Raw genomic sequence first — 24,231 nt, forward strand, 5'->3', positions numbered from 1 at the left:
AAATTCCCCAAACATCCCTTCATTATTCTTTATTTAAAGCATGACACCAGTATTTACATTTTTCTTTATTCTGATCAATAGGCATAATTCATCACATTGTCAAGGAAATCATGTCTTATTGTTTCATCGGCATAAAACAGCACAGGTTTCCTTGTTTCAATGCTGAAAGGGTTTCCTTGTGTTAGTATTGGGACTTGGTTTCTGATGTGCCCTGACTCTGGGAGTGGTTTTGGGCTCCCGGCAGAGGTGCAGGGCAGTTCCTCGCTGTGCTCTCCCTGCTCGAGAGCAGCAGAGCAGGGAAGGTGCTGTGGAGCCCAGCCCCGGTCCCTGCCAACAGAGACCTGCTCAGTGACACTGCCCAGGGCTGGGTGGCACAGCTGTCCCCTGTGGCTGACCGGCAGCCTCAGCAGCGAGCCCTGCTGCAGGGCAGTGCCTGTAGTGGAATCATGAACAGCACAGACCTGGCACAGGGGTGCAAAGATGGGCCTCTGCCCCAGCCACCAAAAATGCACAAAGAGCACAACTCTCTGGGCACTCTCCAGGGCTGCTGCTAGTAACACGTTCTGGGCAACCACCTTTCATCCAAAGACATTTTACATGTCTTTAGCCCTTTCTTTTTTTTTTGTTGTTTTTTTGTTTTGTTTTTTTTTTTCTAATTTTTGATGTTTCAAGTATAGAAAACCGATTTATCTTCACAGGGTTTGCTGGAGCACAGCTGTTTCTGAGCTATATGAACTCCCTTACCTTTGGTCACATTGACAATCACAAGGCTCTTCCCTTTTTCAAGTTACTATGGTTACAGCTGAACTGGAGCTGTGGGTTGCACTGCTCTTGTTATTGATAAAATTGGATATTTATCAGAAAGAGCAGTTTCTGTTTCTCATAAAATCAAAGGATTTTGCATTAAGAAGCATAATGTATAAATACAACAAGGCAATGCATTTCAAACACTCTTTATGTAAAACAGTTTTTAAATGTGTTTTTAATTTTAATATATATCTGCTTTCCTCTTATTCACCACTGAACTAATCTGAGAATGCTGTGACTTATTAATAGGGAAAGGAGTCTATAATTCAAATTGGAATCTTTATTTTTAGACAAAGTCAATAGGAAATAAAAGATTTCTCTAATATTATTTTCTTCCCATTGGATCCTGCACTCCTAAAAGAATTTAGGTCCATGAGCTATGAAAGATATTAATAGATCTAGTCAGAAGACTGAAGTACAATAATATTAGTACCTTATATAATGGTGTAATTTATTTTTTGTTTCCTTATTTTTTTTAAAGTAACAAGGCATTTTGTCTCTGCATTTGTCAAAAGATACCTTTCACAAAGCAGCTCCAGAGACACTTATATGACTTGGGTACAACTGAAATCATGTTGGGCTAAGCATGTGACAGATGTTACCTCAGCCCATGAAGTCAAGGAAGAAGTGAATCAGACTTCTGTTGGCATAAATAAAATCTGTGAAAATCTTAGATGCCTCACTATTTCCTGCTTCCCATCACTGAGTTTTTAACTAAGTTCACAACCCTTTCTGAGTCAGCAGCTCTGGTACGTGTTATTTCTGTCAGTGTCAGTGTTCTACTGCCACAGAAGGTGTTAGTGCTCCCCCAATGACCTGTCCTTCCAGCCAGTTCTTTACCCACCTCTTTTTCTGTCCTCGTTTACTTGCACTGAAACAAGAGATGCTGAGTACTTGAATGAAAAGTAGTTTGGTATCTTTGTAATACAGATTGTATCTAATCAATTATAATGAGTCTTGAGTAGTTACCACACAAATTCCAAGCCCTACTTACTGTTCCTGAGCAGTGCCTTCAGAAAGCCAGGAGCCCAGCTGACTGCAGTGCAGCATCTACAAACTTTACTTAGATATCAAAGTTCTCACAGACTGGACAGGTTACCATCATATAGGATTATTTTTAAATTACTTCCCTTGAGTTTTGAAGTCATCTGTTTGGTAAAACATGATGTGACTTCGTTGGGCATGATGACTATTCCTAGAGCATTATTCTAAGGTAACTTAAATTAACTTTCTTCCATAGCAGAGTAGCACATCCCCTTTGATGTGTCCATTCTGACCGATGCCCAGAGATTCTCATTATTAATGAAGGCAAATGTGGTCATGGGGAAGTGCCTAGACAGTGGTGGTCAAAACAAGGTGAAAATGTTTCCTGGAGCTCTTAAAAGGGTGGATGTGCTACAGATCCTGCAGATCTCTGTTCTTGTGCAGATACTATTTATCATTTTCATTAATGAGTTGACTAGTGCAACAGAGGATGTTTCTTTATTGTACAATATTCTGCTGAAAGGAAATTGCAAACACTTTGAAAGGTGTGGTTAGAACTCAGTATGATTCTTGTAATGATTTAAAACAGACAAGGATAAATGCTACACTTTAAAAAGGCATCTTCATAGATAGCAGATAAGAAGTGAGCATTCACTTTTGAAAATGATTTCGAGTTTATAACCTATGAGAATGAGTCATGAGTACCAATACATAGCAAAAAAAAAAAAAGGAAAACAGGATTTATTAACATGTTCTACAGCATTTTTTCATTTTATTTCTTGACAGCAAGTGTCAACTACATTACTGGGATGTGGTTTTAGGCACTGTATTTCAGGAAAGATATGAGCTGATTAGAGGGCAAGAAAACATTACTAAAGTAGGAGATTGAATGAAGTGAGTCATTTTAGGGAGATGTCTGAAATGAGTCTTTGAATAGACAAATTCTGCTGAAAGAAAATCAGAATAAATATGACAAATTTTTGTCTCTCATTAGGCTAGGAATGGAAATTGCAGACTTGAAAAGCAGGAGGGGAGATTTGGGTTAGACATGATTCAGGAATAATTGCATTTATAAATGGCATGAATACTAAAGAGCGAGTTAGACTCTCTTGAGTTTTGTGGAACCAGCATCATTTCAGTTCTTTAAAACCAAATCAGATAAATATCTGTCAGCAGAGGTAGGGCTGAAGTTTGCTCTGCCTTGGGCCAGACAAGCAGAGGTCCAGAGCAGAGAACAGGACCCTTCAGTCAGGGACATGTAAAGAAGATCCAATAACCTCCCCTGGAAATGGGAAAACATTTGAAATGGAAGATACTTTCTGAGAACTGGGTGAACTGGGGAGTTCCTCCCAAAAGAGGCAACTGATGCATTACTGTGTTGCTTGCTTTATTATTTTGCTTTCATTTGAAAAGATTAAAGTAATATTTTTGGGGTAGAGTTGGGAGAGAAAGCAAGAAGAAAAAGTTGTTTATTTAGGAGGCAGGAGGAAGGAGAGGAATGTGTAGGCATCTGTCTAATTGGCTTGGCCTGCTCCACACACACCCCAGCAGTACACTGACTTTGATTACTGTTTTCTTTTCCTTCTATCATTATCACAGGGACTATTAATGAAAACCCAAACTAATTAGCTAATAAGCAAAAGCTGAAAGTGGCAAATAGTTTTAGAAAACTAAAAGTCTGGTTTTATGCCAATGACATTAGAGAGCAGGAGACTAAAGTGAGTCCACATTTAGCACATTAAGTCAGCACTGCTAATCAGGCAAAAACCTGAATATAGATGTTGGTGAACCAAGAAAATATCTTTTGTCAATAAAGCTTCTGCCTACACCTTTGAGTTATTCTGGGGAAAGAACTCTTTTCCTAGTTTAAATTATAACTGCAGTAGGAGTAGATGGGTGAGGTTACCAGGATGGTTAAATATAACTAGCTAATTTAAATATAGCTATATCAGCAAATGTTCAGCTACACACATCTCCTAAATTGTCTTCTGTAGAATAACACTTCCAAAATTTTTCAGAGATAACACATCAACAGAGATCACTTTAACATAAAATCTCAGAGGAGAACTGAGAATCTATTTTGGGTTTATAAACTCATTTTGAGATTACATAGATATTTAAGCGCCATTTAGAAAATCTTAGCAGTAATGCTTTCAAAGTTCCAAGAAATGTTCTAAGACAAAGCATAATCAGCTCGTCATGCTCTTGTATGAATTATCAGCAGTCACATGAATGCAAAAGCATATAATTTTTATTTCTAAAATGCCAGATGTGAACATGGCATCCCAGAGGCACTCCTAGTCCTTGGGATTCCTGGGATATGAGGGCTGAGTCAACTGCACAATTATGTATTAGAATGAGCACCAGTGAATCAGTGAGTTACCATGTAATTTTTAACCAGACAAGTAATTGGGGGTCTTTACATTAAATTTTGTTTGAAGTGAGAAAGTTCTGCTTTGTCCATGCAAAGAGAAAATAGTAAGAATAACAAGAATTTAAAAAATACTTACACAGAACATAGACAGCCTTCTTCAGCTGGGGATTATGAAGTGCAAGACAGACCACAGGAAGGACTGTGATCCCCTGTCTGCAGGGAAGAGGGAAAAACAGAGAAGGCCTAAGTTAATATCTACAGGACTTAATTGCCTGAATATGAACCAAATGTCTAAATACTCCTGATGATGTGTGTCTAAATCATTTGCTCCCCTTCAGTTTAAATTCACCACACTATTTTTTCTATTGCACTGGTGAACTGAAAATCAAATATAGGGTGTAACTCAGGGAGAAGGAAGGAACTTAAACTGCTGGTGTGCTGAAGGAGCCTCAGAAAGGGTTGTAGCTGTCAAATATCCTGTTCTGGGTCAGAGGCTTCCTGGCTACCATGAGCCACATCCTTGCTGAGCATGGATGTGGTTATGCTGCACATCCCATAGAGAACATGTGTAACAGATGGATAAGTGTTATTACATCCTTCTTAAAGCAGCTAGACCCCTACTCATCACACACAAAATCCAACTCTTTTCAGCTCCCTTATTCCTCTGTGGTCACAAGATCACAGTGCTTTATGCACAGTGAAACACATGGTGACATTTTCATTTCTGTAGGATTCTCTGTGTGAGAGGGAAAGCTTCTTCCTAACTCAGCTGAAGCAGCAAAAGTCATAGACTTAATGAATTTAAGGATCTTATATTTTCCAGTTCATCCTTCTTAACTCATTGTTATCCACTTAGGCAATATGTAGGACTGAGCTTCTCAAAACCAGTGCTCTAACATTGCTTTATTTCTTGAACTGCCAGAGGAAGATGAAGATGCCAACTCTCTTTGCTTTCTTTCCATACAGTGACAGTCCTTGCTATTTTCCATGAGCTGAATGTGGATACAGATTTATACACACTCTTGTTTGGAGAGAGTGTCCTAAATGATGCTGTGGCTATCGTGCTGACTCAGTAAGTTACACCCACCTCCATTCTTTACTTGGTGAGACAATTAAAGCTTTATTCCCAGGTATCATTCTCACTGATATAGTTTGTTCAAGTATAGCTATACCATTTGAAGGTTTTGTTACAAAGATGTAATTTTAGGTTTTTTTCTTGGTTTGTTAACACTAGAATTCCAATACTGTTCATAGCAACTATATATCCAGAATGCAATTTTAGTTCATCTTCTTTAACCCAGAAAGCAGTATATTCTGTAAGATGGTAAGCTTATGGTATCTTGAAAATATAATGCTAAATGAGCACCTAGGACATAGAGCAACTATAAAATTCAAGACAGGTTCTTTTTATTTTTTGCAATTTATTATTTTCCAAGATTAAAACCACAAAGTGATACACAGTATCTGTTTTTCTACTTCTGTCTCTGAAAGCTGGCAGAACTTCAGCTGATAATAGTATCTTAAATTTATATATAGCTTTTTTATTCTCAGGAATCCTCAAACAGATCACAAATGATGGGCCAAATCACACAAGTATGTGCTGTCCTAAAAACACAGATGCTACGTACATGATTAATGGGATCTCAAGTTTACTCCACTCTACATGTATTACATGCTTCCCAGAGCTTTGCTAGAAATACAAATAATCCTCTCAGATAATCTTAAAAGTAACAGAACTGCAAAGTCAAATTCAGTTCTCCACGACGTTTGAAGGTGTTTCACAGTAAGCCTCAGTTCAGTGCCAGCTTTCTCCTTAAAGCGTGGTTCCTTGAACAAGGATTTATCCCATCTTTCAGAATAAAAGACTTTAAGACTTTAGTTAAAGGATGAGCTTAATATTTTGTCTGAAACCTCATGGAGTTTGAACTTATAATAATTGCTGCAAAAAAAAAAAAACCCTGCATTTGTTTCACACTACAAAAAAGAAATAGCATTCCTATTTAATTTATCATTCTCCAGTTATCAGTCTAGTAACTTTCACCTACACTAAACTCCTCCCAGAGTTTTCAGAGCAAGAGCAATGTTTTCAAACGCTGTCAGTGTCTAAGCACAGCAGTCCAGGATTAGATACAGCAAGGCTGTCACATCCCAGGACTGGGGTTGGAATGTGTCACTTGGGAGAGCTCTGGTACATCAGATAATAAAATGCACAAAAGCAAAAGTAAGCAAAGACCAGACAACTCGGTAGAGAGAGCCACAGAAAAGCATTGAAGCAGCTATTAGGTTTGGAAAGATGCGTGTAGGTGGCAATGTCTGAGATTTTTATCTCTCTCCCTTGGCATCGTTTAATAACAGCCGAGACATTTTCAGCTCATTTAGACTCCTCATCTGTTAGTGCAAGGTTCCCATAGAGGAATAGTAAGGCTCCAAGCAACTCAAGGGAAGCCGGAGTGTTTTAAATCTCTCTAGTTTTCAGTCACCCTGATGCCAAAGCACACAGATCTCCCAAAGGAGCAACTCAACTGCAGAACAAATCTAAAAGGAAAAGTCCCATCAGATTCCAGTTCCATCAGTATTCCAGTACATGATTCATGAGTTTCTAAGCTCTGCTCTTCCCAGTATTCAAGTTTAGGTTATGCACCTCAGCCTGCCTACTTCTCATGTTTTCTTTGCTGTCACATGGGAGATTACAAATCTTTAGTATAGAATCTCTTGTCACTGGAAATTTGATGTGTTTTTTTATATATTCACTGTGACTAATTCTTTGATTTCTCTAGTCATTTGTAGAGACTGAAGAGAATACATGGCACCATTAGTTTCACATTTCATTACTCTCTGGCTTAAATAATCAGCTTCTGCACAAATACAATACTTTTGCAACCCAATATAATCTTCCTGTAGCATTTTAAGTAAAGATATACTGTTAATATTGCCGGCTTCAGGTCGTTAACACCCTACTAAACCAACCTGAGTTTAAATGAAGAAAATTGTTTTTCTGTCACTGCAAAGGAACAGCTATTTTTTCTCCTGTAACCCATACCATTCTTGTGTGCAAACACAACATGTTCATAATTACAGCAATAGATGTCTATTTAAAAAGGTGTGAGAATAATGTTTACAAATCCGGAAAAGCAAGAGTAAGTAATTTAGTACACTACATAATGATAACCAGAAAAATAGAATATGAAAATACACATTGTCTTTCATTATCTAACAGAATAGGTAAGATAATGTCTGCAGGAGTGACTCACTGCAGGAGAGGCAGGAAGAGAAAGGAGAGAAGGCCCTTATGGCTGGAGGTGGCAATTTGGCAAGGTGAAGGCAGCGTGGCTGTCTGCCAACAAGGGCTTAGATTGATCTCTCGCCTTTCTTTCGGCTTCTCCCTCCAGTCTCTATTTTTCCTGTCCTGTTTATCATTCCATTTAAGAAGGACAGCAGCAGGACCAGACACCCCTGCATTTTTCTATGGCTTTAGCAAGTCACACGAGCTGTGTTGCTGCAAGAGTGTGTGCACACAGTGAAGATACCAACCAGGGACACCAGTTCTCTGGGCCAGTTTAACAGCTCCCCTCTGGCCATCCTGCCCCACCAAACACCTGGGTGTTTGTGCTAACTGCAAGGCTTCATTTCTAGTGGGCTATTTTAAGATAATCCGTGCAGGAGATCACTGTGACTCAAACTGACAGCAGTGGCTGCAGGAAGGCTGACAAGCTGTTGTGCATCTGGGAGAGCTCACACACACAAGAACCTCTCTAAACAAGGGCATGGGAGATGCAACGAGGATTTTCTCATATCAAAATCACTTCCAGAGTTTCTTACAACTTTTCATTATTAGGATAAAATTCTCCTTTTAATAAAAACTTGTGAGAATTCTCACAGAAAATAAACATCAAGAATTCCAAGTATTTAAGAAAAATTATAGCAGAGCCTTACAAGACTTTTTAGATTATTAAACACACCTGCTTTCACCCAGAAAAACCAATATGATTAATTATGCCACAAACACTTCCCTTATACATTGTTTTCCAGAATACTGACTGAGGAAAATCCTGATAAAAGTCGTTTTGTGGTTCCTCTTAAATATTTCCAGGATGAACATATACCAACTCAGGTCATTGTACAACTTCTTCACTCAAAAAATACTTTCATTCTAGTCTAGACATACCTTGATATCATGCTCAAATCCTTCTTTCTTGGCAGAAGCTTGTACAGGGCTTTCTAAAATAACATTGCAAAGGTAACTGATTATTGAAAGAGTAACAAATGTATTGAAAAACAGTATCAATTTCAGGGAAAATAACTCAGAAGCCAGAGTTCAGCTCAATTCAGGTGCTGAGCACCCTCTAAGGTTGTCTTTTCTCAGACAGTGATTCCTATAATTATCCAAGAGAATTCCTTCTGACACACCGGTGATTCTCACTGGTAGGCACAGCCATTGTATTAGTACTTTTAGTACAGTTTAGATATTTTCAAAATATAAGAAACTTGTGATATAATGGACCTCAAATAGAAAATGAATAAGAATCTTTAAACCTTTCTGGTTCTAGGTACTTGTTTACCTGTATTGTTATTATTTCAGTGGATTCAATTCTGTCATGTCACTGAACTTGAACATAGCATACACAAGAGAGAAATGTAATCAGAGTCTGAAAAGCAGACATTTGACAAGCATCAAATGCAGTTACAAGTGTTCAGTCTGTATTTCATGTGGTCATTATCCCAGTGAGTGCCAACTGTCCATTATCAGCAAGTGTTACGTCCCTGCTCTTCACAATTTCTAACTGTTGTTCCTTGAGTATTATATATTAAAATCAGCTGTTCTGCAAAGGACAAGAACAGATATTGTAACCATGCTGCTGAATAATTAATTTGGGAGCTGGGAGTTGCAGGAATAATATTAGCTTTGAAAGTTATCATGGATGTCTCCTTGATGCATATCTCAGTAGATGTGAAGTTCCCTTTATGATTATATTTTTATTTTTTTCTTTTGTCATGGACTGCCTCTAATTTGGATCCTTTGCCCTTCCATTTTTGAAGCATTATTCTGTATAGTTTTTGCCACACTTTGATCCCTGAGCACATTGAATAACAAATTTTACAAAGGAAAGACATCTGAATGTTCTCACATCATATTTTTCCCACAAACTGCAGTTATATTCAGAAAGTGGCCTTTAAAAACGACATTGTGGGTTTCCATATGTACTGTGTTAAAATCTTTTGTTTCATGTGTATCAATTAAAAAACAAAGACTTTTCTCTTAGCTAATCCTTTGTTTCAGCTTCCTCCCCACCTGTAGGTAACTGGGAGTTTGTTCAGTCTAAGAACACAGGGAATTCTGTCAGCCTGAACCCCCTTCCTCGTGCTGAGATTTGTTAGGCACTATTAGCAAATGGCAAAAAGTATTGAGTCATCACATAAGAGAAAGAAAAGGATGCTGGTTTCTCTATAGCCCTTATATTTTTAGCCACTTTTTAAACCCTGTGTTCATGCAATTCCTTAGTGTCTTTTACAATACTATTTCAGCCATTGAACAGCCAATAGAACTAATTTAAGTTCTATTTATTCTCAACATGTATCTGAGTGCTAAGATGTTATTCACACATCCTAGACATATCAGTTCATAGAAATAGTGTAAAAAAACACTTCTATCCATAAGTGGGCCCTTATGTACACACAACTAATAGATTTAGTGTACCTACACATAGAACTCTTCAGCCTAAGAATTCTTTTTCAAAAGGATAAAAGTCTCACTCCTTGCCAACTAATGTACAAAGCGTGCACAGAGCCTTTCCAGGAAGGAAAGAGGGAAATAAAAGCACCTGTGCCATCAGACAGGTGACAGGTAAAAAGTATCAACACATACAACATTTTCCTGTTTAAAGAAAATAGATTTCTAAGGTGAGAAGAGATGGTGAAATAAAGATGTAAGAAAATGAACTGGTGAAAGCAACAAATTAACATTGTGAAGGCAAGGCTAGGAAAAAGAAGAAAGAAACAAAGATAAGGCTCATTGTGTAACTACAGATCATGACAGTGATACATAAACCTGTATCTAGGACACTTCAGAGAGAAGAAAAGCTTGTTTACTCATAGGGATGCAAAGGAAAACCTGATTATCTTTCTCTGATGCAATTTTGCAGTTTTATATTGTTTTGTGATGAATATCTGTGTTGAAATCCTTAAGTAGTACATCCAAATCTACTCCTGAACTGTAGAAAACTGGCAACAGAATAGGAATTAGGACAGCCAGTTCTAAAGACTGATATGCAGCAATCAGAGAGTGAATCTGAATTCAGAAAAGGAATGAGATTCTGCCAGAAATACAGGGGGTTGCTCCCAGACCCTTTCTTTGTAGCTGTCTTTACACTGACTGGTTGGGCAGCCCTGGAGGGACTGAGGCCTGTATGAGCTCAGTTTGGGCAGTGGCAGGTTTAGATGAGGGGCTGCCTTTGCAAAGCCTGACCTAGAAATCACAGCTCAAAGTGAGACCAGCACTGGAACCCAACAGGAATAGGGAGAGCTGCTCCATGGTACTGACCTGCATGACTTTGAATTCTTTGCAAATATTTAGGGATTTCAATGTCTGTGAGCTACAACTCTGGATGAATGACTAACTGGATCTCTGGATACAGGCTTTGCCTCATTCCAGATAAATGCTATTTGTGATTTTATTCCCATAAATATTCCTGAGGAGGGATGTCTGTAACATTGTGGAGGAGAATAAAATAGAATCCCCTGAAAACCTGAAAGCAAATGAAATGCCGGATGGAAGCTCAGCCCAACCATCTCACTTACTGGTTCCCTTAGAAAAGATGGATTTGGCTGCTATTCCAAATATTGTTGGCAAGGTTTATATGCCAAACAGCCATTCAAACATTCAAATAATAGAGTAATTTATATATTAATAGAGCAAAGAGTTAATTGTGCATCACGCTGGTGAGTGATTTTGAACGGTAGATGAGGAGTCCTTTTCTCTATTATTTCTATAATAATGACATTTTGGTTGTCCATCTGCTCTTTTTACCTTTGAGGAAGGGTTTAGTCCCAGCTTATTTTGTTGATGATAATTAGAGTTTCACGTCACTGACCATCTGGAACAGGAGATGTGACCACTGGGAAACTAACCAAACTTGCTATTAGCAGGAACTTTAAAAGAGCTTCTCTCCCAGGATAGAGGAAATCCCACATAAAATGTTTGTATGTTTGCTAAACAAAACTTCCTTTCTTTTCTCCTCCATGAGCTTTACTGTACAGACCAGTGTTATACTTAAATCAGAGGAAAAAATTGCTGTTGAATTTCTGTAATGCTTCTTAAAGCCAAAATTTCAGTATGAAAATGGGCACTTGGAAGAGAATATTTTCAGGAAGTAGTTCTCACGCCTCAATTTTTTTCACATTTCAGTATTTCTTATCTCTTTTTCCAATATTAGTGCCATATTAAAATTTTTGTTAGGATCTAGTTAATATATGCTAAAGGTCTTACTCTCTGTGCTGCTGGGTCTGTGTGAGCTGGAGTTCATTTCCCCCAGCAGCCCTCACAGAGCTGTGCTTTGCACTGGGAGCAGAAGGTGCTGCTAACCCAGCTGTGTTTTGGTGCAGCTGAGCAGTGCTGGCCCAGCAGCAGCGCTGTCTCTCCAGCATCCCAGTGGTAGGAGGTGAATAATGTCCTGGGAGAGGACACAGGCAGGACAGCTGACCCAAACTGACCAAAGGGATATTCTGTACCATGATGTGCTCAGCAATAAAAGCTAAGAGAAAGGAGGAAGGGGCAGATAAATGTTACTGCATTTATATTCTGGAGCAACTGCTCCACATACGTGGCTGGGCATCACCCACCCGTGGGAAGCAGAGAATAAAACTTTGGTTTTTGTCCTCTGCTTTCACACACAGCTTTTGCTTTATTAGTGTGGCTTTGTCTTCACTCCTGAGCTTTTTTCCATCTTAGTTTCTTCCCCCCCACCCCGTCCTGCAGAGGAGGGAGCGATGGAGTGGCTGGGTGGGCACCTGTCACCCAGCCAGGGCCAGCCCTCCACAGTTCTCTAATTGGCACTGGTTTGTCTATGCAATTTATTTGAACAGGCAGCCCTCAGTTGCAGACTGCTAAGCTGCTAAGATTTTAGTGAGTAACGTTCTGGAGATTGCCCTGAGGGATGTATGAAGATAGAGCTTAGCTCAAATCAGCTGGGAATGTCTGTACTTGTCAGACCCAATCCAACCACAGTAGTTACAGGTATCTCCATCCACTTATACACAAATAGACAGGTAAGTTTTAAGTTCAGAATTAAGAGCACTGCTTGCAGTCCTTGCAAATCACACCTAAGTGGCAATTATTTAGCTACACTTTCCCTGCAAATGACCAAACTGGCGTCAAAGCTTCTTAATTTCAAAGATTTCTATTGGGATCTCTTCAGAACTGAAGTACATCGTGGTATCAGTCAGCCTGGTTTTTGAGCTCTTCCAGATGTTTTTTCTTGCCCAAATAACCTTTTTCTAGTGAATAAGACAGATTTTTCCTGAGAGCAAGATAATTACATACAGAGTCTAATTCTACTTACAGAGACAACTCCCTTTTATTTTAAAATGATAGTATTGATATTATTTCCCTTGAAGTGTTCCAAAAGAAAGCAGATTTCATCCTCTCTGGATGAAATACTGTATGTAAGAATTTATCTGGCTCTTACAATAAATTAACATACATATCATGTCTTCTGGCAGAGAAGATAGAGGAGGAGTGTGTGTCAGAAAGATGAGGGAGTCCTTTCTGCCATTTCATTTGTGATGTAGCCACCAATTCCTATTCACTGCCCAAATCCTTCCCAGAAATACAGTACTGGAGAGCACAGCTATCTCAGAGAGACAGAGAGTTTGTCACAACAGGATACTCCATAAAAATGCTGTTATTCCTTGAAGATCAGGTTATGATTAGGTGAACAAAGAACCCATTCCTGTTGTGGGAGAATGGACTATTTCCAGTGGCTACCCAGAACACTAGGAAAGACTGATGTCTCTCGTCATCCCTCTGTCAACCATTCCAGAACCTCTGTGCTACAGTTCAATTTGAATTTCATCATTCTGGCCTGCTCTAAACATTTATATATTTTTTACCAACAATATCGGGTAAACTGCTTCCTCCTGCAAGCCTTGATCTTTTAAGGATCAAATCCTTTAGATACTGAGGCTGTTAGAATTGACACAACTCTTCATTAAATTCTTTTGCATATATATACATATATATATATATATATATATATGCATGGGGAATTGTCCATAAAGCACATCAAAATAATGCAAAATGTTATCAAATACTCAAAAGTTACATAATGGCAAAAATTTTTCATATCTTACACAGGAGGAATTGAGAGGTACCTTTCATAAACATTTTAATTAAATGCAATTTTAAAGTTTATTTTTTCATACGCAGAAACCCCCCCACTCTCCATACCCAAGACATCCTTTCAGTGTGCATGTTTCACCTTTTGGAGTAGGAAATTTAATGGTTTCAGGATATACTTCTGTTACTTGAGCAAAGAGAATAATTGATAATGGTAGCATCAGCTGCCTTCCTTCAGTGCCAGGCTCAGCGGGAGTGACTGCAAACCTTTAGTTACTGCACTTCACAGCTACTTTAGTGATGAGACTCAGCAAATTTCTATTCTTAGGATTTATTCCAATGGTTACAGAACTCCACTCTCTCCTTGTTTCCACTTGCTTTTGTGTTGGTCTCAATCTTTCTCTCCTTTGACAATGGAAAGGCAATTGTCACCATCTCCATCTCACACTACCCACTGCCCTGAACTGCATGACCAGCTCCACCACTTCTGTGGCACTCACTAGTCCCTAGGTCTCCCACCTGAGATAAAAAGAAATTATTTCTAGAGATAACCTAGGACTGTAAACTCCAACCTCCTTCATACCCTAAAGTCAAGAGAAACCCTGTCTTCATTTCTGGTGCAAGCACCTCTTCACTATCCTTCTTATTATGTTGTGACAAACAGTGGAGGTAATGAGGACAAGAGGGGTGATGTGACAGTCACAGCACTGGGGACAGCAGCTGGCTGAGTCTGGGGACCAATTGCAGGGAAAAAAGCCATATATTTAAGTTTTAGATGGTACATGACTAAAAAAATGAGATCTTGGAAGATTTTTAGTTCATGAAGTTTATCAGATCTCCACTGAGATTTGTCAACTAAACATTTTGGAAACCCTTAAAAATTTGCATAATTTTGTCACACTTTCACAAGGGCGAAAGATATGTAGGAAACAGATGGATAATTTCCTCTTTCCTCCCCTTGGAAATGACAAGTCTGAATTTCAAAGTGGTACAGTGAGAAAGCTCTGTAATTATGTGGTTGTAAGGTTTCTGTCCAAGATAAGCACAGAGGTAGTCTCTCTATGATGGCTCTGCAGAATGCCAATTTAAAAAGGGGGGGGGGGGAGGGGGGAAAGAAGAGAGAGAAAAAAATCTTCATGGAAATTGCAAATGCAACATGGCAATATAGTCTCAATGGTGACATTTTGGCAAAGTCACAAGCTATGACAGACACAGAAAACACTCAGGGCAGCAGTTGTGCAAGTGGCCATGAGAGAGCTCAGTGGGACAGAGCTGGTTCATTTCTACTGTGTTCAGGGCAATGGGACTTATCAACATTCCCTGTGAAGACCATCATACCAAGGAAAGACATCCAGTCTTTTTATCAGTTTGCTCTTAATGCATTTGGAATGCTGATGTTCCCTAACTAATTGCTAATTATAACGATCTACATATTCTGAATGTAATGTGCATATGTGTATGTTATTTGGATTCCTAATGAAATTTCAACATGTTTCTGGGGAGACATAGTGATGCTAGAATTTGGATTTTGAAAAGGAAGGTTTAAATATGATTAAAACCTTGAACAAAGTAGTATCCCAACAATACACTGAATAAACCGATATTCACATTTTTCCCTTAGTAATTTCTCATTGTAAAATCTCAAAAAAGTGATATAGCTTTTAGACATTAAAGCATTTTAATTTTGTATCCCCATTCACTGAAAGTTTATTTTCATTTAAAAGAAATCAAACTGTTTTTCTTTCCACATTGTTCTACTGTTCTTACTGTAGCAAGCACAGCCAGAAGCGATAGTGAGAGAAATGAGAATAATGGAATGCCTAGCAGGCTGCTGTTCCTGCTTCAGACACTCTGGGAGAAGGTTACAGCTAGATGAAAATATTCCTGAAGAAATATATCAGCCTCCTGAACCATTTAACAGTGTACATCTTCTTTATTACAGTGTTTTCATTCCTAGAGAGTAAGGTGAAAGGTATGTCTAAACTCTCATTATAGGATGTTCACAGTTTTACATTTTATTTCTAGCATTAGCAGGACTTAGTCCATAGTTTGGAGGGTGTTTTCATTGTGCATTGTTAGAGTGAAGCAAATGCAAAAGTTTCTGAGGCAAGACTCCTACGTTCTAGTAATTATGAGGGTAATGAAGCTAGGCAGAATAATTTTACTCTTATTAATAGCTGTGTTTAAGCCTCATAGAACTTCCTGTCTAGGGAAAGTATTTACTTTTAAACTAAGTGGTGGAAATTAATGTGTTATACTACATGTTTATCCATAAATCAATGGAGTCTTTACAAAGTCAGAAAGAAAAATTATCTGTTTGGCTGCCTGGCATTTCTGTGAGGTTTTTCACAGTGCATTGGATAGGCCAATAGCATATACCTTAATTTTAACAAAGGAAGATGTTCCTTAACTCTTTCAATCTTAGCACTAAGGAATAATTCATGATCAGCTGGCAGCTGTGTGTCCAAAAGTCTTAGCATTTGTACTTACAAATAATTAATTCTTATCAAAGCAAAACCTCTCATCCAGTATATTTGGTATTAGGTCGCTTTGATCAAGTGATTTATATTTAGGAAATTGGGATGGGTAGGATTTTATTATCCTTTAGAATATTTTCAAGATTCTCATTAAATTTTAGACATCCTTCAAGTAGCATATGTTTAAGTAGTAAGGCTTAAAGGTGACTTATCATTCAAAAGTCCTGTACAAAGGATAAAGAAATACAGACTTCCAATTATTTTGAGTAAAATGTCCCCAAAGATGGAAGTCAGAGAAACAGAACGAGTGAATGAGTGTTTGAGTGTGTATTTGTGTGTGTTTTCTTGTTTTCTCTTCTTGCTGTAATCCTTAAGAATAAAAAGAAGGTTTTACTGATTTGATTGCCTTAGAATTTGGGACTGAAATTCTATCCACATCAACTTCCCCGCTTAAGTGGTGATTCCCTCTCTTTGTTTAATTTTACCATGAGTGAAGTTCAGTAATCCTCCAGATTGCCAAGAGCTATTGGCAGGTGCCGTAATCAGCCCTGGCTTCACGCTTGAGCGAACCAATTTCCACAAGGTTCAGCGGCCCCGTCTCTGCTCTCAGCAGCCCCAAGCTGCTGAAATGAACCCCCCAGGCTGTGGAGAGCCAGCTACAGTTTCGAAGGGCTCCAGGCAGAGCAGCCTTTGCAGTTCCAAGGCAAGGAGAAAAGGTACGAGACGGATGCAAAGCCGCGTCTCGGCCCGTGTGCCGCCCTGGCCGAGTCCCGCTCCCCGTCGCTGCACAGGCTGCTCTCAGCACCTCTCTGCTCGTGCTGTGAGCTATTGCTCTTCAGCCAGCACGTACCGGAGGTAAAGTTCACTTTCAAACAAGTCTGGACCTATTCTTCTATCACCTTCTCAGAAATTCTATCTTTAAATATTTTTTCCCAAAAGAGACTTACATGGACTTTTTACCTTCCCAGCACAGAGGATTTTTCCAGTGGATGACTATTAGTACGTGTACTGGGACTTGCTGGATTATGCTTTCTTTGTAGAGCACTGTCCAGCAATTTTGTTTTAATGTTCTAACGTTAAAGGCCTAACAGGTTAAAGAACTTCAGGCTATAGAGTGATAAGGTAGTAAACAGTAGGTAATATTACAATTCTAAGATTTCTGCCATGGCCAGGATGTTTCTTTTTATGTGCTGTAAAAAATAAAATGTTAGCATATTAGCAGAAACGTAGAGGAGAGCTTGAGGCCCACCTTTCTCCTACAGGAATATTACTGCCATTCTCTATGCAAGGCTGACCAGCTTTTCTAGCAAGTGAAGTGCCTTTCCCTAAGGTGAAATTTCATTCTGTTTATTTGCTATATTTGGATCAGGAATTCAGAATATCCCTAAATCACCATCCTCAGCTCCAGTATATCAAGAAAACAAAACATGTCACATGTTTTCTTTCTGACGTTATTACTGCCAACACTAGATCATACAATTCACATCTGGATTTATTTTAGAAATTCTCATAACAACAGCTGCATTTCTTGTCTTCAGTTGGATACATTTTTAAAAATTAAAATTGCCATGGCAACAGCTGCAGCCATTTATTATAAAGCAATAGAAGTGGAACTAATATTTGTGAGAGGAGCTTTGTTATCACACAGGATAGCATTTCATTCAGACAATGCCAGAGTCATTTTTCCCTAGCTGTTCCATTTTTTAGAAGAAAAATATAGAAAATATTTTCAATAATGAAATGTAGGCGGGATTGAACAGCTCAGGAGATTAAAAAGATTTTCTTCTTTAGATTACTGGCTCATCTCAAATCCAGATTAGCAGGAGGCAAAAATTATCAGCTGTTTGGTGGGCACATGGAAAAATCGATAGGGCTGTGGGATATATCTGAAAATCCCATTCCCACAGCAGCTACGTTCTCAACTGCAGCACAGAAACTGAAAACTGGGTGTGTCTTCACTGGGGGAAAAAATGCTGTGAGCCATCCTTGAGGAGTGCTAATGATGAATGCAAAGGAGAACTCCCCAGGCAGCTTGCAGTGCTAACACAGAACAGTTCCAAGTGAGCTGTCCTGCCCTCCACATCCCTTGCACCTGAGAGAAGGGAACTGTTTTCCTGAGTAAAATGTGGCTAAAGAGGGATGTTTGGCACAACCTCAAGGTTAGGCTGTTCCAAGTCAGGACTGGGGTGGGGTCATCTAATGCGTGGTCTGGGCCCATTAGAAATCATGTGGGTCATTTTGTTTGCATCTATTGGCAATATTTCTTGGAGCTTTTTTTTTTGTTTTTTAAATCTCCTTAAGAATCTGGATAGGAGATAGACAAATTGTACTGCAGATATTAAAAAGCTACATGAACTGTAGATTTTTCTCATTTAACCCCCTTCTGACTATGAAAGAAGTGAGGTGAGTAGAACTGTGCATTTGTGAAGGATAAGAAGCAGCTGTTACTACAAAAGAAATGCTGGTTTCTTCGCTGGATATTTCACAGTTCTCACAGGTCTAGTGGGTTTTCCTGCAGTGTTATGAGGATGAGTCAAAGCCTAAATGAAGGAAATACTGTCTGGCATAAACTATACATAATTTTCTGTTGTTTCAGTCTTAAACTGCTCCTGAGCAAAATCATGGGCTGTGTGATTATGAGAAAATTACTGTTTAATAAAGATTTAGTGGAAACTCTTTCCATTTAATCTCTGCTAGTTGCCCATAAGAACAAAGGCTTTTTCATGGCTAAGCAACCTGCTTAAAACCTTCCTTAAAGTGTTTGGGACATATCCTGCTTTTTTTGTAACACTAGTGCACATCTATACCAACTGCACTGAATGAGTGGAGTTATTTCAGGTACTCATCACTGCAAGGGTAATTTGAGGCAGTTTCTCCTCTAGAGCAGGATGACAGTAAATCACAGTGATTTCCTGGTAATCTGCTGCAGTGTTCTAATGCTCTGCTCTGTGCAGGCAGCCATCAGCCCACATCCTTTTGTCAACAGGAGGTGGAGTTCAATTGACATAGATAAATGTAAAATTTGTTTGCAAGAGTGAAGTCACTGTGAAAGTCTAGGGTAGTTGAAAGGCTTTGTTACCTCGTCCTTGACTCATCCCAAAAATTTTAGCAGAAAAAGGGGATGTTTATTAAGATTACCCATTCTTCCAGTAATCACCTTCCCTACCCCTTATGGACACATGAGTCAGTGTCTTGTGAACGTGCTCTGTTTTATTCTTTGCACTCCATTTGTAGAGTAAATGAAGTCCCATAGTATCACATTCTGCCACTTTTGTACAAGTAAACCAGAGGCACGGATCGAATCAGGCCTCCAGGAGCACATTAAACTCCTGCTTATGCTCACAGAACACTTGCAATTGCACATTAATTATTTTTTTGGCTTTCAAGAGAGATATATCATTTTCACAGAAAATCTTTATTCCAGGGTCTTATCACCCTGCACTAATGGGAAGAACTGTCACATAAGGGGAAGGTTGTGAAATGTTTCTGATAAATATTTTTCAGCTCTTTAAGTAACTTTGGAGATGAGTGGCTCACAAGTAAAAAATCGAAAGATAAATAACACAAAGGTGAACAATGAAGAAGAATGTAAAGTTAGTAGTGCAAGATCCAGGAGTGGACAATAGCTCCTAGCTCAGGGAGCAGGGAGGCAAAAAAATTCCTCAGGACCATGAATCAACATTAGCAAGAGTCTTAACACATACAGCACATCCAACTCCCCTTATGGCACAGTTAGCATCATGCAAGCAGATTTGGTTCAAATGACCTAGAAGAAGCTATTTCATTCTTCTTTCCAGATATTGACTGTAGAATTTTTAATTGTTCATTGTTTCTTGTTAACTCAGAGGGTTGATGGGTTGCAACTTTTACAGTCATGTTTTCTTTGCAGAAAAAATGTGCATTTTTTACAGTACTGTTCTACCTTGTTCTATTTTGCATAAGCATAAGTGATTGCAGAGAGATGCCAGGCAGGGGAGAAGTCCAACTCTTTGTATTAGTACAATATATTTATCTCTTCCTTGGTGGTTGATTCTTTTTTTCTACTTTCTTAGCACTATCTGCATCTTCCCAGTTGCTGAAGCCACTAAAAGCTCCCTAACTGGGAGGATAGACTTCAAGTTGCTCTAGATAGACACAGGCCTTTCCTCTTCATGCAAGGCTTAATAAGAATGGAAATTTAAGGGAGTTGGAGTCTGATATACAAATGAGAAAGGATCATATTTGCAGGCACAGAAATGTGTAAATTATGTGCTTTTGGATATGATCAGCTCATAAGTAAGGACAGTCAGAGGGATAACACAGAATGCAGCACATGCTGTCACAGACAACCCACTATCAGCCATCTGTTTTCTGCTGATGTGCTTCATTCCTCTCAAAGATATGGGACAGGAAAGAGCTGTCACTGTGACTGTGGTATTTCCAAATAGATTTGTGAAAATTAGGCATTTAGAAGCAATAGCAGTCATTTGAGAATGAAATATTCCTATGCCAAGCCTCAGAGATACGTGAACACATTTTACTGTTAAAGCCTTAATTTTCTTTTACATAGATTTTAAGCCCATGTTGCTGTTCATCAGGATTTCTTTCTGTCAAAGATAAAACAGGATACAACAAGGTAATGAGAAGCTCAGATGCTTGTACAGATGGCAGTGCACACCATTTCTCAGGTGCACTGGGGCAGAGAAGCTCCACACCAGATCAGAGATGATGTTAGATTTGAAATTGCTCTGTCTGCAGGCCCATTAGGCCCTTAATCATTGTCAAAACTATCATCTCACATCTCCTTTCTACGAGTCAAAGTGACTGCAGCCCTGTAGTGAGCAAGCTCTGAGCAGGCTCAGGAGGATGCAGGGTGTCCAGCACCTCTGGCACAGGGACTGGCAAAGCTGTTCCTGGGCACCAGGGAAGCTGAGTTCAACCCCATCCAGGTGGGCGAGATACCAGCTCCTTTTATGGCCCAGGTGGTGGAATTTGAGGGCAAGAATGGGATCACCAGGATAGACGGCTTCCAGGGCTCCCATAGGAGGTAGAGCAGACTTCCTAAGGATAATGGGTAGGGAGACTGAGAAGAAGGAGGGAGGATGTCAGATTTTCTGCAGTCCCTGATGTTTGGGGGTAGATGACAACTAAGATCTGCATTAGGGAAAGTCTGACTTGAACAACACAAACTACTTGTTTTCTCTGGCAAGCTGCTCCTGCTGGGTGTTGGCTCAGGCTTGGACACAGAAGAAAACTGAAAATAGTTACCAGTGTAAAAGCAATAAAAGCTCATATACAACAACAGTAAGTGTTAGCTTGGTTTAAAGTAGTCAAAATAAAATGTCCTCTAGTATTTTAAAATTTCTGGAAAAGCCTACAAAGGAGCAAAGTAAGGTCAGAAAACAGAGGAAGAAAATAAGCTATGACGCAGATAAAAAGAAACAGAGTGTAAGCCCAGATAGCAAATAGTTTCTAGAAACAACTGCTAGACCTTTTCCTAGAATTAAAAACAATAATACTAGTACTAATACTAGCAGTGATGAACCCAGGCTATAAGTGGAATAAAAACCATGATCTGCTGTATTGCCAAGGTGAATAAAATTTTGGGTATCCATAATGAAGGTTCAAACACTGGCCACTTGGGCAGTAATTTAACTACAAGTCTCTTTTTTTTTTTCCTTCCTTTTCTTTTTTAGCTGTTCTATAAAGCTCTATATAAATAGAAGCTTAATATCTATATTTCTGCAAAGTCTCTGTTTCAGGAACCTTAAATATCTAAGAATTTGCTAATATTGTCAGGAGTAAATTCCATGGAGACAGATTTGTTTATATAGAGAGATGTACAAAAGATTCCTCTGTGCTCCTGTTTTGTACTGATCACTGTTTTAACACATCTGAAAAATGCATTTCTTTGTTGAAATTTTTATCTAGAAGATCTCTGCATATTTGTTTCAAAACTGTTAAAATTGGCTACTTCTGCTAGTCCTTAGGCCTTCCTGCTCTGGTGTGTCTTTGCTTTGCCTTAACTGCCTGCAAACCTTCTCTGCTTCATATGTGCTTTTATTGGCTTGGCGGGGTCCCATCCCAAACTTCCCCAGTTGTTTTATCTTTATAGTTCATCTACTTGCTCCTCCTGTGGGAGGAGATCTTTTGTGAGGAAGCCTAAGCAGGCTCTACCAACTTGCCAAGAGAAGGTGTGGGTGTCTGGTTCCATGCACAGACTTTCACATCTGGCTTCTAGTTCAAGCACATACTGGGGGTAAATTACAGCTCTGACATTTTGGCTTCCTTCCAACACTTTTAGGAAAACTATATAGCCAAAAAGTTGTGTGGGAACAGAAACTGTTTGATTCCATCAGCTTCTCTGAAAGATTCAAGTTTTCTAACACGCTGTAGTGACCTACCTTTCTCTGCATAATTATAATTTCAGGAAAAATAACCTTCTTTGCCTCTTAAAAACAACCTTGAACTCTAGAATACTTTTTTTCTGGCCTGTTTTATTTTTCTTAATTAGCAGCTGATGAAATCACAATGTAGTTCTATAATTATTTATCACCTGAGGGAGATCCCACTTTATTCAAAGAAGGTATTTTAGGGAACATCTGACCTTCCTGTATTTTCAGGTATTTTTTTCTTTTCTCACATTGTTCCTGATTCTCTTCTGGGCAGTGTTACATGGCACATGATGAAGTGCAAGGAGGAAGAAGGGCACTTGGCTAAAGGAAGCCCTGTGGCTTAGCAAGTGGAAAGAAATGTTCCTCTCCAAAGCTGTTTATTTTCATGTTGGTCAAATAGACAGGACAAAGACAGGAATAAACCAGGCTGTTTACTGGTTATTTCTAATAACTGACTCTACATAATTCTATTAGAAATTTTCTGCTGTTTCCACATACTTTGCTTCTGATGCTTGAGTGTATTTTCTTCAGCATAATGCATTTTTCTGAAATTCATCCGATACAGGTGTTGCTTCACTTTGGCTTATATCAAAACAAAGAATCTTTATGCTGTTCTGCTAGTTAAGACTAATTAGCATCTCTCTATTTGATGCTGCCACATTAGCCCTCTGCACATCAGCTTTGGACAGAAACAAAAGTAGGATACAAGATTTAACCTCAACAACAGATTTTTCCTCAAAAAACTTAATTACTGGAAAATCTTTGCTGCAATACTAAGTGCTTTCTATTTTATTTCTTTTTTCAAATGAAAATACATTGTGCTGTACTCATAGGCTGGGAAAACTAACGGGAAGAAAAAGATCTTATGAATAAAGGAAGAAACAAAAAGTAATCAATTAAGATATTATTGGAAATGTGACTGGATGCTTTCTATTGCAGACGCCCTTCTGTCATTCAGACCTTTAGTATTAGACCCCTCTGAAGTGTGTAGAATGAAAGTGTTTGTCATGCTGAGCTTTCACCCTAAAGTGATCTCAGCAGATGAGGGGAGGGAAGTGGAATGCTTAGCGTGGTACAACTGACACAAACTGTTAATCCTTCTAGCTGCTCCAAGAAAAACTACCACCCCAACTTGCAATATATTGCATAAATAAATATTGCCTGTATTTCCTTTTTTGAAAGCTGTGAAAGCACTTGAGCCTGTCCAATGTTGTTGGCTCAAGGAAGCACAGAAGAACTGGAAATAAAAAGAGATCTGTTAAAATAGCTGTCTAATATAGAAAGTGCTGACTAATCCTTATGAAACCAGCCAGGAGGTGAAGTATTATTCCTGACTCCAACTAGAAGGAGAAGCAGAGGTTACCAAGCTCACACACAGACAGGTAGTAGGGATGGGACAGGTGTCTATGAGATACATATATGGAGTATTCAGTGAGGCATCAACAAAAATCTCTCATTCCTATCCCTGCACTCTTTCTCATTATGGCTGGCAGATAAAGCAGGCCTTTGCCATTAAATCTGTTCATTTATCAGTCTCTGAAAACAGTTTTCTGCTGCATTTACTTTGAAGACTCCCTTAATCCACCTCTGATACACATTTACAGAAATAAACCCTTTTTTTTTCCCTTAAACTCAGTCAGCATTTAGAAAGCCTCTAAAACCTCAAAACAGTTTGAAATTTAGCATCAAACCCTTCTGCACTGCTTATTAATGAACTGCAATCACCCCCTTTGTACAGGGAGCACAGAGAGCAGATAGCAGAGAGGGCAAGTCATGCCAGCAGGGCTCTTGAATTGCTCTCCAAGGAAAAGGAAGATGAGTAGAGGCACTATAATTTTAATTATGGTTCTCTCCAGTGTTAAACTTTGCAATTTTGTTTTTAGG

The 24,231-nt window shown here is 38.9% G+C and overlaps 1 protein-coding gene across 1 annotated transcript in view; it reads left to right on the forward strand.

Moving 5' to 3' along the window:
* The window catches only part of SLC9A9 (solute carrier family 9 member A9), a 182,598-nt gene that overhangs the window by 45,849 nt on the left and 112,518 nt on the right, over positions 1-24,231 (forward strand). Inside the window, exon 7 of the mRNA XM_053951725.1 lies at positions 5,132-5,237. Coding sequence (XP_053807700.1) covers positions 5,132-5,237 — 106 coding nt within the window. The remainder of the gene's footprint in view (positions 1-5,131; positions 5,238-24,231) is intronic.

This window comes from Vidua chalybeata, chromosome 10 (genome assembly GCF_026979565.1).
Source record: "Vidua chalybeata isolate OUT-0048 chromosome 10, bVidCha1 merged haplotype, whole genome shotgun sequence".
NCBI lineage: Eukaryota > Metazoa > Chordata > Aves > Passeriformes > Viduidae > Vidua > Vidua chalybeata.